Raw genomic sequence first — 18,129 nt, forward strand, 5'->3', positions numbered from 1 at the left:
CTTTTTAACATACTCATAGCACATAGTAACACTGATCAATGAAGACATAGTAAAATTGATCAATAAAGGCAAAGCAAGACGACAGAGAGTTACAGCCAAATGAACTTCACCAGAAAATTGCATAGAAGATGTGAAAGATGAAGAAGGCAGGATGTAGCAGGAGAACTTTAGAAGTCCAAGCAGGTGCCAGAAGGTCGATAGTCTTTAGAGAAGTGTCTGTATCAGCAATCGGATCTGTCCTGCTTTTCCTGGTGAAAGTTACCTGGTTCTAGTGATTCACTTATCATTATTCTTTACAGAAAAACTAAGTCTTACTAGATAAATTATACAATTAGATTCTGTATGGATAAAGCATAATCTAACCTGGATTCATCACAGGTACCAAAGCCAAATTCCACCATTTTTCAGTAATCATAAAATTCACATAGTGGAAAAGAAAAACCAATATCGACATTATTATTTGTAATACGGAGAAGGTTTCCACACCTGTGACTCCAAGCCTGAATTCCTGGCAGAAAATGTTGGCCGAGGAGCTTGCACTACAGTTTTATTTCGTGGAGATGACTCCTTGGTATTTGAAAAGGGAACCGGAGACAGCGGTGAGAACTGGCTGGTCGGCGTCCTTCTTCCAAAGGTAGGAGGGGTGTTGGCGACTTGAGGTGGTGACATAGCAGACGAAGGTGATCGGACAGACGGTGAATAAGATGGAGAATATATTGTAGGTGAAGGAACTAAAGGAGAAGTTGGGCATGATGACTGTCTGGTAAGCCGGTATGATTCAAGCACCATGGGTTTGGGTGGAGGGGCAGCTTTTGGAAGTGTGCTTACAGGATCTCTGGCCGGGGAGAGGATGAACAGAGAAGACTGAAGTTGATATGGCTGCCGTCTAGATATCTCCAGCTCTTTTTGTTGCTGCATGTGCTCCGAGGCAACGTTATTCACGGGGGCAGTGTAAGGAGATTTAGGTGATCTCTGGTTTTTGTTGGGTTGGTGAATGAATGAAGATGGAGGTGTTTTAGCATTTGCAACAAACTTCCAAGAGGGTGGCAGAGACATTGTAGGAGAAGGAGACCGGCCAGAGTCGGATGGTGTAGGAGACTCAACCACATATCGTTCCATTCTCGACTGCCTCCTTGCAAACAACTGTGCACCTTTCCCTGTATCCTCTGACAGAGTTTGTATTGGCATAGAAGGTGGCTTTGCTGTTACCCCAGGGGACTTCAGGCTAGACGACCAGTCAAGAATCTTATGAGCTTGGACAGCATTGTTTGATGCATTGGGAGGCTTATTATTTTGGAAATTGGAAGCTTCTGCTCCAAGAGCAAATGGCTCATCTTCAGTTGATGTATCTCCATGTTCCTTCTGCTTCCTCTTCTCGTCTGCATTTTGCACCATGGACAAGAGTTCGGGATTAGGTGCCAACTTTGGCTTTTCAATAAAGGTGAACATTGATTTCTTAGGCCCCCGGCGTATTCCGGTTGAGTCTAAGATGCCAGTCTTTGGCTGCGGTGCAAGTCTTGCTTCTCCGTGGTTTATCACTGGGTGTAGAGGTGTAGTTGGTGTAGCAGGTGCTGACTCTGTGGGATACAGAGCAGAATATGTCGGAGGAGACTGAATACGTGTAATGGGTGGAGGACTCGATAATGTCTCTGCATAAGTAGGTGGAGGAGGTAGCTCAACGGCAGGACTATTTTCTGAATAAGAAACATTTCTTTTAGCAGGTAACTGACCTCCAAAGGGTTTTGCGGTTCTGTTGGACACGGATATTGGTTTGGATAGAGTAAGTTGTACTTCACAGTATTGTGTATTTTGTGTGCCGTTTTGTTCTTTCTTAACAGGTGGTTCTGTTTTTTGACTAGTTTGAATAACCAAACCGTTGGTGTTTGAATTTGTAACCATCAAAGTTTCCTTCAGATAGGCACTTAGAGGACCTTGGTGGTCTTCCTCCGAAGCACTTGGTGAAGGTGCTCGTTTATCTATTGGAGGGAAATCAGTGTCCTTGGCATCATCTGCCCACAAATCATCTCCTTCGCCAGCATTTCCAGGTCCAAGCGCCGTCTCGTCCATGCTGCGGAAACGTGAAGGTCTCCCAGGGCCAAACTGAAACTCTGTACTCGTAGACTTAGGAGGAGTCACACCATGTTGGACCTGCTTGTTCTGTGTCTCTTTTGTGTGCTGAGCCGCAGATAGTCTTGCGAGTTTCTGTTCTTCGAAGGCTTTGAGTTTTTGACGACGGCGGTGAAAGAGCTGAGCTCCCCGCGAACACCTTCCCGAAGGGCTTAGCTGGGCAGCATTGTCATCACTGAGTGCCTGTGCTTCCCTAAGCTCCTTCTCTGTGAGGCTGAGGCTTCTGGGGAAATCTATGGGGAAAAAAATAAGAGAAGATAGTTCATTCATTGAAAAATAATACTGGTCGTACATTTTATGGAGCAAAAAATATGGATTGTAAGTGGCGCAAAATGTTAATCAAGGCCAATCTGGAACAAAATTAATTCCTACTATTGCAGAGAAGATCCAAAGTAATTGCTGGCAAAATATATGACGAATGACATTGGAAACGCCTTTTGAAATTTCCCAGCTTATGTTTTTTTGTTTTTGTATATTTATTGAAATTACAAACTGAACCATGTTGGATGAACTTGAGATCCAGATAAAATAAGGTTAGGAACTCAGCACCGCAAATGGTGAATAATATTTTCATGTGTAGGATTTGTTATTATATTATATTATGAGGCCATTAAGCTGTGTGAAGACGTAATTGGCATCATCATTCCTTTGACCTAGTATAATTGCGCGGCATCGCGAGGCCATGAGGATGTGACTGAGAGCGAATCATGTCATTAAGCTCCCGCCAGCTTTACTAGGGAACTGGCCAAGATAGTGGAGGGCTCCCTGCTCTACTGGGAGACGCCTACAAATCCCTGAAATTCAGGAGTCTTGTGGACAATATGCTAGTAGGTAAGTATGAGTGATCTTATAAGCCTCTATGGGGTAATATACTGTATATTTGTAGTCTATGTAGCATGGGCCTGATTCAGCATGGATCGCAATTGCAACTGCGCACGCAGACCAGCCGATTGTTGCGTAAAGTGCATGCGTATGCACTGCATTGTGCGTGTGGTGGTGATCGCACTGCAATTACGCACGCAGACAGGAATCTATCGCAGAGTGAGTGACAGGCCGTGAGCGTTTGGGGGTGGTGACGGGGGAGTGGTCAGTTTGAACGCCATTGCACAGGCGTGCATAAATTAGCCACTGCGATTGCCTACGCAGCTTGAGTACTCAGGCCTGGTGTAATTGTGCGTGACGGGCCGATGTTCTCCGATGTTACCGATATATACGCAGGACTGCAAGGTATTACGGAAGTGAGAAAGCAGTAATTGGCGTCTCTATGCGTGCGATTACGCAATTGCGATCCATGCTGAATTAGGCCCCATGTGTCCACACATTTGTACTGTCAAAGTGACATATAACTAAGCCATAAATTGATGTCTTGTGTGCGTAGATTGGGTTATAATGTGCCGGGTGCGTGGAGTAATATAGGTGGTGGTTGGTGGACTTAGAAGGTCCCAGCTCTGATTCTAGAGAGACATCTTTAGCTACAGTACGTCACTGATTAAAAGTCAGTAAGAGAATGTTTAATATTTAACAATCTGGTCTGAACTTATATGTGACAGCAAAAATAACACAATCCACAACCGTGTTATAAAATATAATGCCTTTTACTGCTGATAAGGAATTAGCAACGGGGAAAAACATTTCCAAAACACTGTCTTCATCACTGGTCAAAGCAGGAGATGTAGACCAGGATGAGAGGAGCGACAGGTCAGGCTAAACATATATTATGTTACATATTCTATTTGTTTGCCTTTGAAACGCCCTAGCAGCTGATGTCAGCCTCTGCTCCAAATACATAATGAATAACTATCAGACCTAAACTCTATCTATCTATCTATCTATCTATCTATCTATCTATCTATCTATCTATCTATCTATCTATCTATCTATCTATCTATCTATCTCATATCTATCTATCTCATATCTATCTATCTCATATCTATCTATCTATCTATCTATCTATCTATCTCATATCTATCTATCTATGTATCTATCTATCTCATATCTATATATCTATCTTATCTATCTATCTATCTATCTATCTATCTATCTCATATCTATCTATCTATCTATCTATCTATCTATCTATCTATCTATCTATCTCATATCTATCTATATATCTATCTCATATCTATCTCATATCTATCTATCTATCTATCTCATATCTATCTATCTCATATCTATCTATCGATCTCATATCTATCTATCGATCTCATATCTATGTATCTCATATCTATCTATCTATCTATCTCATATCTATCTATCTATCTATCTCATATCTATCTATCGATCTCATATCTATCTATCTATCTATCTATCTATCTATCTATCTATCTATCTATCTATCTATCTATCTATATCTATCTCATATCTATCTATCTATCTCATATCTATCTATCTATCTCATATCTATCTATCTATCTATCTATCTCATATCTATCTATCTATCTATCTCATATCTATCTATCTATCTCATATCTATCTATCTCATATCTATCTATCGATCTCATATCTATCTATCTCATATCTATCTATCTATCTATCTATCTCATATCTATCTATCTATCTATCTATCTATCTCATATCTATCTATCTATCTATCTCATATCTATCTATCTATCTCATATCTATTTATATGTCTGTCTGTCTGTCTACCTACCTATCTGTCTGTCGTCTGTCTACCTACCTCTCTGTCTGTCTGTCTCCCTATCTATCTACAGGTATCTATCTATCTCATATCTATCTATCTATATATCTATCTATCTATCTTTTTGGATCCGGATTCATCTTTGTGTTTTGGTTTTGGATCTGTATTTAAAAAATACAAATAAATGAATAAAAAAAACATTTAGAATTACGTAATTTTGACCTGTTAGCATCCAATCCAAGTAAAGTTTTTAAAACTGAGTTCCGAATCGAGGGAAGATCTGAACTGGGACTGGGTTTGACTCAGTACCCCAAAGTAATTCCGAACTCGGACAGCAACCCCTAAATTCGGTTGTTGCTGAGAACCGGACCAGCACATCTCTTATCACAAATCACAGCAGCAAATAGTAGGACTTCCGGGTTTAGGGCCCAGGAGTTCTTCTGTGCATGCGTATATGGACGCATGTGCCTGAGGGGGGGGGGTGCGAATAGAAGCCCATAGGCTTTTATTGGGTAACAGTGGCGTTGCCCACCGCATACAAGCCCTGGAATTTACCGCATTCTGGAGCTTGGTGCATATGCAGCGAGCGACCAAACCACCAAAAGCTTCATTTTTGGAGGTTTGACTGCAAAAATTTTTTTATTTTATTGCATCCTGCATACAGTATAATGGTAGACTTAGTAAAAAAAAATTAAAAAGGAGAAGTGGAGGAGTTGCCCATAGCAACCAATCAGATTGTAGCTATCATTTATTTAGTACAGTCCAGAATATGAAAGCTAAAATTTTATTGGATTCTATGCCATTCTAAGAAGGTTTAGTCAATCTACCCTATGAACTTAATTATTCAGTAGGATTTTTTTTTTTATCTTTTGCACCACACAACACATCCTGCCAGTAAGGTCTTTACAGAATAATGCAGTGAGCCAGTGAGAGCCTTGCATGGCTGATATCAGGTAGCAACAGAGAGCTCTACTAGAAGGTTAATGTAAACTACTTCTGAGTGTTTAAGATGCAGAGCCGTAACTAGACTTTTTGGTGCCCTGTGCCAGAAAGAGCATTGGCGCCCCCCACATTTTTCAAAGGGACATAATGCACCCAAATAAGGGCCATGGCTTCATGGGGAAGGGCCAGGGAACAGAAAGGAGAGGCCAGGAGATGCTGGGGATGAAATAAGAGGAAGCTACAAGCAAGAATGATAATAAACAGAAATTTGACAGGCCCAAACAGCGCCCCCTGACCTGTGGTGCCCTGTGCGATGGCACCGGCAGCACTACCCTAGCTACGGCCATGTTAAGATGTCATCATAGATTTTAGTTTCGGCTTAGTGGCTCTTTTAAGAAGTCTTTTTGCGACCTTTGATCTCTGCTAGAGTGCAAATTCATAACAATGTCAAATACAATAAAACCGCCCACAGTTCCACTGGCGTTTATGGCACAATCAGGGTAATTATTGTTACGGATCCAGTGATCTCCTTCGTACAGCTATATCTGTCTCTTCCCTAATTACTTTCGCTTAGTAAAAACTTTGGGCTTTCAAACTATTTATTTTTATAGATGTTATAAAGTCAGCACACAGGTAAGTATCACTCGCTCAATTGCCGCTCAATAATAAAAGATAACAGAACGCGGCATAATGCATGACTAATATACGATCCTGTACAGTACAAAGAACATTATTTCATGGTTTTTATTCAAATGATCACTTAGTCATGTTTCAGAGAGCACACGTGGGCTGTGAGAAACTAACCAGAAACTGCTTTGAGTCTATACGAGTTCATGGAAGCTCAATTCTGACTTGTCACTGTAGATTAGAGCACACTGGTAACATTACACCATGTTATGAATATAGATCCTGATTCGGCTTCAGACGGAATAGCTAAGCTGCTCGCAAGCAGCAAGGCTATTCCGTCTGTGCTGATATGGTAATGAATCACACCCCCTGCTGCATTGCGTATCTGAGCTGAGTTGTCCAACGCAGCATCGGATACTCTGCGGACCATCGGCCGGCTAAGGTGCTGATTGCTCTGTGGTCGTCAAGGGAGAACCATCGAATCTATGCCTTCGATGGCAAAGACCATCGGCGGTTAAACAATGATGGCTGTTAAACATCAGTGGCCATCGCTACTTCAATCCATATAATCATAGGTGTTTTTAACAAGATTGTGTAGTTAGTTTCAATCAAAAATTAAAGTTGAAATATAATTAGAAATAAGAGTTATTATGTGTTATATTTCTGGACATGAGGCCTGATTTAAAGTTGTACGCAGCGCCGATGGTTTACGTACCACTCGGATTGTTGGAGATCTGCGCATGTGTAGGTCTCATTCCGCGATGCCCCTAAGCCACAGCTTGGCCGACATACTGCGGCGGTTTGGGGGCGGGGAATGGGCGGCGACGGCCAGCGTTCCCAAATATGGGGGCGATTTGTCCCCATTTTCTGGGAGTGCCGAGCCAGCGCCTGCATCTTCCAAAACAGATTTACTGGCCTCGGCCAATCTGAGTAACCTAAGGCTCACTCAGATGGCGAATGCCGCTACCAGTGATCGCAATGGTGATCCAAACTGCGTCTTCGGATGCAGTGCACTCAGATCTGCGATGCCATGAGGGGCCGTCTTTTGTCCTCAGGCGCCTCCTGGCCCATGTTCCATAAAATATATGGGCATCGGTTATTCTGTACAGTGAACCTTACTTCCACTTATCAGTATGACCTAAAGCCGCTTGCTTTATTAAAGCACAGTTACTGTAAATAATAGAACAGCGCCTCCTAGTGGCTTCACTGTCTACTAATAATATTTGCTTTCATAGGCCCTCATTCAGAGCCGTACGCTCTGAGCAGAGCGCACGCTCTGAATGAGGGCCGGCCTCCATGAAAATGGAGCGTCCTTCTGGACGCTCGTATAGCTGTGGGTCACCACCCACAGGCTATACGAGCGTGCATTTTGATGGCCGCGATGGTCGAGACCATCGCGACCTTCGAAATTGCGAGCCGGAGCCTGCGGTTGAGGTTTTCAACCGCAAGCTCCGGAGTGATTTTGGCTCTATCAGAGCCAAAATCACTCCCACTGACATCACTAGTGATGTCAGTGGGCCGGCTTTTGACGGGAGGCGTTCCCGTGGGAACGCCCCCGTCAGGGAGGCACGCCCCCGGCACGCCTACCAAAGGGGGCGTGCTGTCAATCAACATTGACAGCACGCCCCCTTTGATCGGACACAACGAGCGAAGGACTTTCCTTCGCTCGTCGCGTCTGGCGCATGCGCACGACGGAGCTCCCTCCGTTGTGCGCATGCTCAGTCCAGAACATCGACCCACTTGCGAGCGGACAGCCGCTCGCGAGTGGGTCTGAATCAGGCCCATAGTTACTAAGGCCTCCATTTATCACTCAAGCTTCTCCATGTCCGTACGAAGCACAAGTCTCTATGGCTCTGCAGCACTTATGCTTCCAATTATAATGCAGAGGACTGGATTTTTATTTGGTTTGGCTGGCAAGGGCCGGCGCACAATCTGTCTGGTGTTTATTCACTGGCAGCTTTTATCTGCTCTATATACATATACATGGGCTGGAGATAAGAAAATATAAACTTTATTCCCACTGGGTTTATTTTAGCCTTAAAATTCCGCACCAAAAAAAAGGAAGTTTTACTAATGTTAATTATATTTACTTTATGTTGTTTATACTGTATACAGCCTGTATGTGCGTAAGAGGTGTGTTATGCCTGGATTTATTCTAGCAGCCCTGTTTCGGCCTTTATAAACCCAAAAGATAAATGGCAGAATAATTCCTAACATAAAACAAGAAGCCATTCAGTTACTAATTCCACAATTCATCTATTTATACAGCGCACACAATATTCCACAGCGCTTTATGGAGAATATTTGGCCATTCACATGAGTACGTGCCCCAGTGGAGCTTACACAGGATGCAGTCAGGAAGCCGACGGTCGAAAGGGCGATCGCCGGCTTCGGCGACTGTTAAATCCCGGCAGGGTACTAATGACAGGCATCGAAATTCCGACGCCTGACATTATACCTACGCCAGGAGCCCAAGCTTGCCTACCCTCCCGATTTGGCCGGGAGCCTCCCGATTTTCGAGTGCCGCTCCCGCCCCCCCGGAAAAGCAGGCAAGCCTCCTTACCTCCCCCCTGAAAAAACTAAAAAAACCCGCAGCGGGGGGGGCGGTGACGCGATTCACGCTGAATCGCGTCATCGTGGCCCCACCCTCTGCTTCACAACGCCGAAAATAATGGCATTGTGAAGAGGGGGCGGAGCCATGATGACGCGATCATGTGGCCCCGCCCCCGGCTCCGCCCCGATGTGAACCAATATGACAGGCCCCGCCCCCAATGGTCGGCCCAGCCCCCCGCTGTTAGCCGACAATCAGCTCCCTCCCTGAAGGCTGGAGCTGATTGTTGGCAAGTATGCAGGAGCCCGATGCCCAGCATACCGAACGATGGTAAGCAGGGCGGCGGGCGCGGACAGCCACGGGGGGGAGGGGGAGGGTTAGGGGCTACCGGGGGGGACTTAGGGTTAGGCACCCCCACCGGGAGACTTAGAGTTAGGGTTAGGCTAGGGGTGGGTTAAGGTTAGGCACCCCCCTGGCAGACTTAGGTTTAGGGGACGGGGGGTTGTTAGGTTTAGGCACTTAGGGGGGATCAGGCTTAGGCACTAGGGGGGGAGGTTAGGGTTAGGCACTTAGGGGGGGTTAGGTTTAGGCACTTAGGGGGGATCAGGGTTAGGCACTAGGGGGAGAGGTTAGGGTTAGGCACCCCTAAGGGAGTGTTGGGGGGGGAGTAGGGTTAGTGATACTTACCTTAATCCCCTGTCGGGATCTTCACTCTTCCGGCGTCGGGATTTGAACCGCCTCCCCTATGGCTTACACTCTATGGGCCTGATACAAAGATGTACACATTTCCGATGGTGAGGGGCTGCGCATGCACATGACCCGTTCTGCAGATGTACCAAGCTCTCACCATTCCGGAGCTTGGACCCAGTGGGTAACGCCATCTTTAGGTGGCGTTACCTAATAGAAGCCTATGAGCTTCTCTTCACAACTCCCCCTAAGAGGGATCCAATTGGATCCGCACCCCCAGCGAATATGCATTTAAAGTGCGATTTAGCCGCATTCGAATTCATTCGATCTTAGTAAATTTACCCCTAAATGTTTAGCATAGTTCCAACATTTAGACATGCGACATTGGGACAAAATAAACTCTGCTCCAATTCACCCAAGCCCCACCGCTGATCCACACAAGCGACAGACCTGATCCAAATAGAAATGAACACTTTCAGTCAAAACTCCTCCCACTGCAATGTAAACCCCACCCCCTTTTAAGGCCCGCAAATTGGGAAAATTGTGAGTTATGGTTTACAGCAGGAACTACACCCAAATCTTCGAGTGCTCCAAATTCATAGCATACAATAATCTTTCAGAGTCTAAGGTAAATTTACTAAAGTGAGAGTTTTTAGAAGCGAGTTTTAGAAGAGATGTTGCCCAGAGCAACCAATCAGATTCTAGCTATTATCTTCTAGAAGGTGCTAGTTAAATGTTAAGTAGAATCTGAATGGTTGCTATGGGCAACATCTCTTTTAAAACTCACTTCTAAAAACTCTAACTATAGTAAACTTACCCTTAGGGGGTCAATTTATAGAGCACTGAAAAAGCCCTATTTAGCTGAAAACAGGGTTTTTCACTGTTTTCGGGAATTCATAGTGGGGGTTATTCCTTGTACATGTGAACCGAACAGAGCAGGGAAGCGGAATGCCTGCTCTCTGCCCGTCAACCGGTGCGGCCCCCTTTTGCCCAGCATCCTTTGCAGCATCTCTGACCTGACCTGCTGCTATCAGACGCCGGCACATGCTCAGTGAGAAACAGACATATCGGGCACCCGATATGTCTGTATCCTCACTGCGTCCAGGGATCGTGGTGGGGCCAGATACCGCACGAAGGTAAGCCTACACGAATGTCTACTAGACATCACTGTATATCGCATCGATGTAGACCCCTAAGAGAATGCAAAATATGGTCCCATGAACATAATGATGTATACGTGGCAATTAAAATATGGTGATAGGTTTAGTTCAACTTCAAATTCAACCTGGTATGTGAAAGTGCAGATGTCATGAAGGCAGCCATTTTGTAAGCTGAAAAAGTATTTATGAGAATGGGGCTTATCAGTGCGTTAGGAGCCAGTGGTGCCTCATGGATAACAATCTGAAAGTCCTCAGTGATCTCGCCGGTCCCCAGTGTATTTATAGACTGCTTCCACAGTGTTAGGTTACAGACAGCCCTGCGAAGAGGAACCTTGGACCCACTTACAGTACAAGTACCAGATAGCAATGTCTTTTTTATTGAGTGGGACATGGGACGTCACCCTTCGTATGCATGCCAGCGTTAGCAATGCCGGTATGAATGACGAACACCGCAAAGGACCGCTCTCTCAGTAAGAGCGGCCCTTTGCAATGGAGGAACTTCCAGGTCTATGACCCAGAAGCCCCTCTGGTGTCCTTCTGCCCATGCGCAGAAAGAAGCACGCGCTGCGGGGGGGGGGTGCTAGGAGGGATCCCTCTCACAGCACTCTCCCGATAGAAACCCATAGGATTCTATAGGGTAACGCCATCAGGAAGAGGGTGTTACCCAACGCAACTCTTGGTGCATATGAGAAATGCGCTCAAACCCGCATTTTCGGGGTTTCACCACATTCTCACTTTGCCACATCCTCGCCCATGGACTTACTGGGCCTGATTCAGGTGGGGGCAGATGCGGGTGAGTCTCTATGCTAACGCCACACCGATGATCTTCCCACTGAGATGCCCACTGGCAGTGGAGCGAATCCATCTCAGCGAGTCTGAGACGCACCATCGGTCGCACCATAGAAGCTTGCACCAGCGCAATTTCTCCACCTGAACATGACATGCTGTGTCTGCGCTAAAGCGCCCGACCACCACCCCTCCCCCGTTGCATCACCGGAACGCTCACTGAAATCAACGGCTCTTGCGTACAAGTTCGTTCTGCGTCTTCCGGCGGTAACTATTAGGACACAGACACACACGCTGTACTTCCAACATCGGCCATCTGCCTGGATGGCGGCATTGCCTGCACTTAGCGTGCACCTCTGTGCCAGGCCCAAAGTGACTTACCAATGGTAACCAAAGTTTTAATGATAGGTGTTATTGTTATTCTGCCACTTGTGCTGTAAGGATGCTTTTCATACCCATTTATTCCACTAACCACTTGTAGTGCCTGATATACCCCACTAATTCGCTCGCTGACAGACAGCAAGCATTGTCCTGACACACCAGATGAGACAGACACAACATGCAGCTAATGGCCTCGGTGTAAGACCCGCACGACATGGCATACCCCGGTCATTTTCACATAAGCTAATTCACTTTTGTTGACATAGCACTACCCGCATTCCATCCTAAATTGTTATCCATCAGGAAACATCAGCCCTACTGTGTCTAGGTACAAATAAGAGCTCTGCATAAGACCATTATCTACGCTCCGCTAGGCGTCTATACGTTTTGAATAGAAACAGAACCTTCATAATTATACAGGAAGCCGCAAACAGATTGTAAAAGTATGATAAAAAAAAAGTAACGATTTAAAGTGATGCTGAAAAAAACAAATCATTTAAAGTGATGCATGTAAAAACGTTCCTAATACATTACTTAACTGGTAGTAAATCATATATACTGTATAATTGAGGTTACCCTATTTTTGTTGCCAGGGGTACAAGTACTGCATACATTTTTATTAAAGATGTATACATTTTTAGCATATATAAATACAGAAGTTATTTATGAAACACGCTGCTTATCATTTTGCGCACATTGACCTACCGTGCGCATACATAGCTAAACGCCAACATTCCAGTTGTGACAATTTATTTTAATTTATCCTTGAATACAGCTTGGCTAAGCCTCGCTTATGTCTTAAATAATTATTAGGCACATTAGGGGGAGAATTCAATTAGCCCTGATAATATTTTGGGCAAAAAAAATTTAACTTTATTGTGTTTTTTTTTTTTTTTCGGTCAATCCAGTTAGATTTTTAGCCTGAAAAAATGATCTGTTTTTGGGAGAAAACACATGGAATCCATGATAAGTTTACGGACCTATGTGTTTTCGGTGCCGCAGTCGCAAAGACGCGCTAGTTATCGTGGATTTTTTTTCAGACCCTGCTGAGGTTCCAAAAAAAAAAAATCCACGATAATAGCTGCGGCTGCACTGGCTTCGGGGCTAGTTGGATAGCCCCGGGGGATCAATTAGCGCGCGGTAAATTACCCATAGACTGTCTTTATGACGTGTCACTGTTGTACATTTGAATTCTTTATTGCATCATAGAACCGCGTCTGCTTTTTGGGAGAAGACCTGGATGGGCCATATAGTATTACATTTAGGGGTAAATGTAATAAAGTGAGAGTTTTTAGCTGTGAGTTTTAGAAGAGATGTTGCCCATAGCAACCAATCAGATTCTACTTAACATTTAACTAGCACCTTCTAGAAGATAATAGCTAGAATCTGATTGGTTGCTATGGGCAACATCTCTTCTAAAACTCACGTCTAAAAACTCTCACTTTAGTAAATTTACCTCTGATAGTGTAAGCTGAGGCCCATTCTATGGTTCTCCGATATGTAAGAATCAAATCCATTTGCAGTGAAAAAAAAAGTATTTCTGAGCCCAATCGCTAAGCAAATAAGTCATCCGTAAAATACAGTACAGTTTTAAGAATTTGCTGTTAGGTAGGCTTTAAGACAGCTCCGTCCAAGGCCAGACTAACAATGGGGTGGACCGTGGATGGGACTACAGCTCCAGGCCTCCACATAAAACAGGCCCAACAGCAGGATGATTGATGACAAGTCACCCGGCTGTCCACACGGACATCCATCAAGTATTTTAAAATAGTATTTCTATTTTTAGCAGAACATTAGACAATTTTACTTCTTTTACATATTTAGGGGCCTATTTATCAAATAATGATTGCGGGATATCCCCCAACACACCTATTGTCAGGAGGTACCCGCAAATATTAAGGCATACATGGCTACTCTCCCGGGAAGGCCGGGAGTCTCCCGAAAATCGTGTGGCGCTCCCGGCCCCCCCGTAAAAGTAGGCAAATCTCCTGGCCGCCGTCACCCCCCCTGCAACCCCCCGCAGCACCCCGGACCCTCCCCCCCCCGCATTCCAATACATACACCCCCGCAGCGGGGGGAATGCCGTCATTTGCGCTGACTCGTGTCAATATGGCCCCACCCCCTGCTTCACAATGCAAATAAATCTCAGCATTGTGCCGCGCAACGCCCCCTTCTGCCACTCCACGACCCCCACACACAGTAGGAGTCTAGAAACAGACATTCTGCTCCCTACTGGTAAGTATGTATTAAGGATCTCCTGGATGTACCATGAAAGAGCATGTAGTCGGCATTCCGGCGCACACAATGCCAGCCAGGGGCGTATCTATAATGGGTGTAGGGTGTGCGGGGTCCTTGAGTCCAGGGGGGCCCTGCACCGCACACCCTGCACCCATAATATTACTTACCTCTCCAGAGTCAGAACCCCGGCTCCGGAATCCTAGCGGCTGCAATCCCTATGCTAAGTATTATGGTTATGGCTTAATGTTATGCACTAGTGGGAGGGTTAGGCTACGGGGGGAAGGGGTAAGCTGCCGGAAAGGTGGGTTAGGGGTAGTAGTAGAGTTAGGGGAAGGGCTACATTACTGACCTGCATTTGTCAGGATTTCCACCGTCGGGAATCTGGTTGCCAGGATTCTGACCGCCAGCATTGTGTGCGCCAGGATCGCGTACTCAGCCCTATAGAGAAACCACAGCAGATATCTCGGATATCTTCTGCTGCTCCTCCATTTAGGTTTCTATTGGGGCTGCCAAGATGTCGGATTTACCAGGCTTGGACCCGGCAGCTAACACCATCTTTAGTTGGTCTAAATTCGCAAACTTTTTCCCGCACGGCCATCGGTGAATGTACGGCAGCGCAGCAGGTGGCTCAAGTAGAAAGTAAAGTGATTGCTGATGCGTTCACTTTAATTCTGCTGCTCACCGGGACGGTCTCCAACGCTTTTCCAAAATTAACCAAAGCTAAATGTATACAGTAACACTTTTACGGCACTTTTTTTTTTTTTTATCCTTTGCTGACGTTTCTTCCAGCTGTCCATAAAGTTGTGTTTCTTAGAATATGCTGCTATTTTCAGGCCAGTTTATGTTGCTTATTTTTAATTGGCACCATGTGTGATCGCAGGGAATGCTGGGTAACGAGGACCACTGTACAAACCTGCAGCATTCATACTGTGCAGTGGAGTCTTATAGTGTAATGTTACCACTAAATAGAAATCCTGCATATCGATGCTATTAATGCTGTGTTATGGCTATATTTGCTGCTAGCGCATACCAATGGAGTCAATGATCCTGTTTACGGTCTCTCACGTGGTTTTTTTTGTTTTTTTTTACAGTTTTGTATTAGCTAGGATGGATCTATTTAAAGACTATGGGGTCTATTTACTAGTAAGCAGTGTTAGGAGACAGAGTGAAAAGTGATAAGGTGCCAGCCAATCAGCTCCCAACTGTCATTTTTCAAACACAGCCTGTGAGATGGCAGCTAGGAGCTGATTGGCTGGCACCTTATCTCATTTCACTCTGTCTCCTACACTGCTTAGTAAATAGACCTCATAGTTGCTGACATTTTAAAAGATACCAGGGGTGTGGGGGACATGGTGGGGTGAATCACCATGCTCCACTCGAATCCCAATATCAAGGGCGACCACTACTCTAGGGAAGTGAGCGGATCTGAAGGCTGGGTTACTCCCGGGAGAACTAACCGAAATTTTGGAGTCTTACGGACATTTTTGAAACATTACTAAAGGTTTTACTGGGCTTCACAGTTTTGCCTCTATAAATGGCTATTAATATAACCCTGAGAAATATATATGATCTCTCATGCCTTTCAGTAGTGCACGCAAGTGGGGTTTCCGAGTACCCAGAAATCCCCCTTGGCAGACCGGACAGCAGGCTTCAAGTTATTAAGCCCCGCCCCTCTGTTGGCGAAATGCAGCAATTCCAGGGTCAGTTGGTTGGAGGCGGAGCCAACATGAAGCATAGACAAGTGCTGTGTGGGTGTGACCAGTGTATTGTGGGCGTGTACACTCCCTACACTATGAGACCCAAATTGCCTTATTTTGTAAGATTTATGGCCGACCGTGTGGCCAGCTGGATGTCTGATCATCACCCTGCTGTCATGATGATGGGCCTATTTTTATGTGGATGCCTAGAGCTGTAGTCCCATCCGAGCCCTGAGAGAGACCATTGCTTTTTCTCTATATATATGCCACAGGCAGCGAATTGGCTGCAATGAAAAGTTTCTTGTATCCGTTGTATAAATAGGGTGAACTTTTATGTTCCTACATGTGTTATGCAAAACATATGGGCATAAATCAATTCTGTAGAGGGAGCCTCATCATTCTGCAATGAAAGCTGCCAGACTGCTTGCCTGGCCAAGGTTAGTATGAAATATTATACACAGACTGCAACGGAACAGCGCTCTCTAGTGGCCAAATGTGTTTTGGAGACTTGTACAATACATTCTTACAGCCCCTCCGACACTCGTTCCTTGATTGTACTAAGACAGTGAATGGAGAAATTGATACACTTCAATGGCCACAAATGTGGCTCGTGATTCATGACACACTGAGCTTCACCTGTGTGCCCCTAACTCTTATTCAGTAAGTGCACTGGTGCGTGTGCTGCTTCTGTATTTTTGTCACACATTTATCAACCTTGCAAATAGAATTTGGGGGGTTTCATGAATCTCTACTTCATATGAGATAATCAGAATTTGGGTTAACAAGGTACAAGGCTGTGTAGTATCACATAGCAGCCAATCACATTTCATGCTTTACTATTGTACTGTAGTCTGATTGACTATGCGTTACAGTATGCGTAAAGACAATTAAAGCAATCGCACATAGAAGGTTTTCTTTAAACAGCAATTTAAGTACCTTTTAAGCATGCACCTAACAGTCATTTTATCTGTTCTCCTACAACTCATTATCAAATTATCTCTGGAGTGCAGACAAGTATGGCTGTCAGCTACGTGGGCTCATACTTTAAGCATATAATGTGATGGCAGAGGGGGGTGAAGGAGAGCTGAGAGGGGCAATCCAAAGCTTCTCCTCTTCACTACATCATAGGAATGATTCCGAGGTGCATGCAGTGTCAATGCCGAACATGCCGTTGGCCGATGTTTTAAGTCTGCACATTCATCTGAGCAACACAACGCATGCGTCACGATTGCTAACGCACCGAGATGCAGAACATATTTTGACGCTAGAGCTGTCAATTTCACTGGGCGTATCTGGGAAGTTACATGGGGGGGTGGCTAAGCAGACGCGGGCATGTTGCGGGCGTCTTGCTGAAAGATGTTGCTTCCAAAGACGCACAGCCGCTCACATTTAAGGCCATGGTCAGACGGAGATAACGCACACACCATAGGGCTGGTGCATGTTCTGGTGGTGCACTGATGGTGCACGTAAAGACGCACTGAGACGGCAATGTAACGTCTTAGAGATGCTGCAAGTGGGCGTCTCCGTTTAGAAGAAATCAGCCGCGGCATTAGCATAAGAAGCCACTGTGGCAAAAGAAGTGGCCGTCTCTGCGCCCGAATCAGGCCTCATGCTCCCTGTGACTGTGGATGCCATAGTAGTCATAGCATTACGGAAACTACATGACAACAAGAAAATAAGTTATTAATAATAGCCTGAAAAAAAAACAGTCCAAGAAAAATCATAATCAAGATTCTTTGTATAGCCTGTCACGGTGGTTTAATTAATTAATTACATTGAAAAAAATATATATGTGTGCATTTGTATATACAATATGTGGGATAAGGACCAGACAAGCTAGTCTGTGCTTCCTGCGTGCATCAATGACCCTTGGGTGCCCATGACCCTGTTGCCAGTACACCGGTTGTTCTTCCTTTAACCAGTTTGGATTGGTATTAACCACTGCACACCGGGAACACCTGCCCAGACCTCACAGCTCACAGCGAGAATTTAATTGCAAAGTGATTGACATTCAAGGATCGTTTGGGGGCGGTGACGGGAGGTGGAGGTGAAAACGCAGGCGCGTCATGACCATTTTCAGGGGCGTTTCTGACTACATCTGCGTTTTCAACACGCACAAAACAAGTGGTGCCAGCATCTCAGTTCTCTCGGCCATTCTCCGTGACCATATCGTTACTCAGATAGTCTATAATTATCAAAGGATCTGCGCCCGCCGATACGTGTGTGTTCGCAGTTCCAAAGCCGTCGGTGGACCCTCCGCACATATACAGGCGGCTGCAGCATTAGCGTCCATCT

At 45.1% G+C, this 18,129-nt stretch overlaps 1 protein-coding gene across 1 annotated transcript in view; it reads right to left on the reverse strand.

Annotated features, from left to right (window-relative positions):
• SYNPO (synaptopodin) overlaps window positions 1-18,129 on the reverse strand; it is a 103,002-nt gene that overhangs the window by 21,824 nt on the left and 63,049 nt on the right. Inside the window, exon 3 of the mRNA XM_088478253.1 lies at window positions 487-2,360. Within this exon, the coding sequence (XP_088334379.1) occupies window positions 487-2,360 (1,874 nt within the window). The remainder of the gene's footprint in view (window positions 1-486; window positions 2,361-18,129) is intronic.

This window comes from Taudactylus pleione, unplaced genomic scaffold (genome assembly GCF_031769625.1).
Source record: "Taudactylus pleione unplaced genomic scaffold, aTauple2 ptg000212l, whole genome shotgun sequence".
Classification (NCBI taxonomy): domain Eukaryota; kingdom Metazoa; phylum Chordata; class Amphibia; order Anura; family Myobatrachidae; genus Taudactylus; species Taudactylus pleione.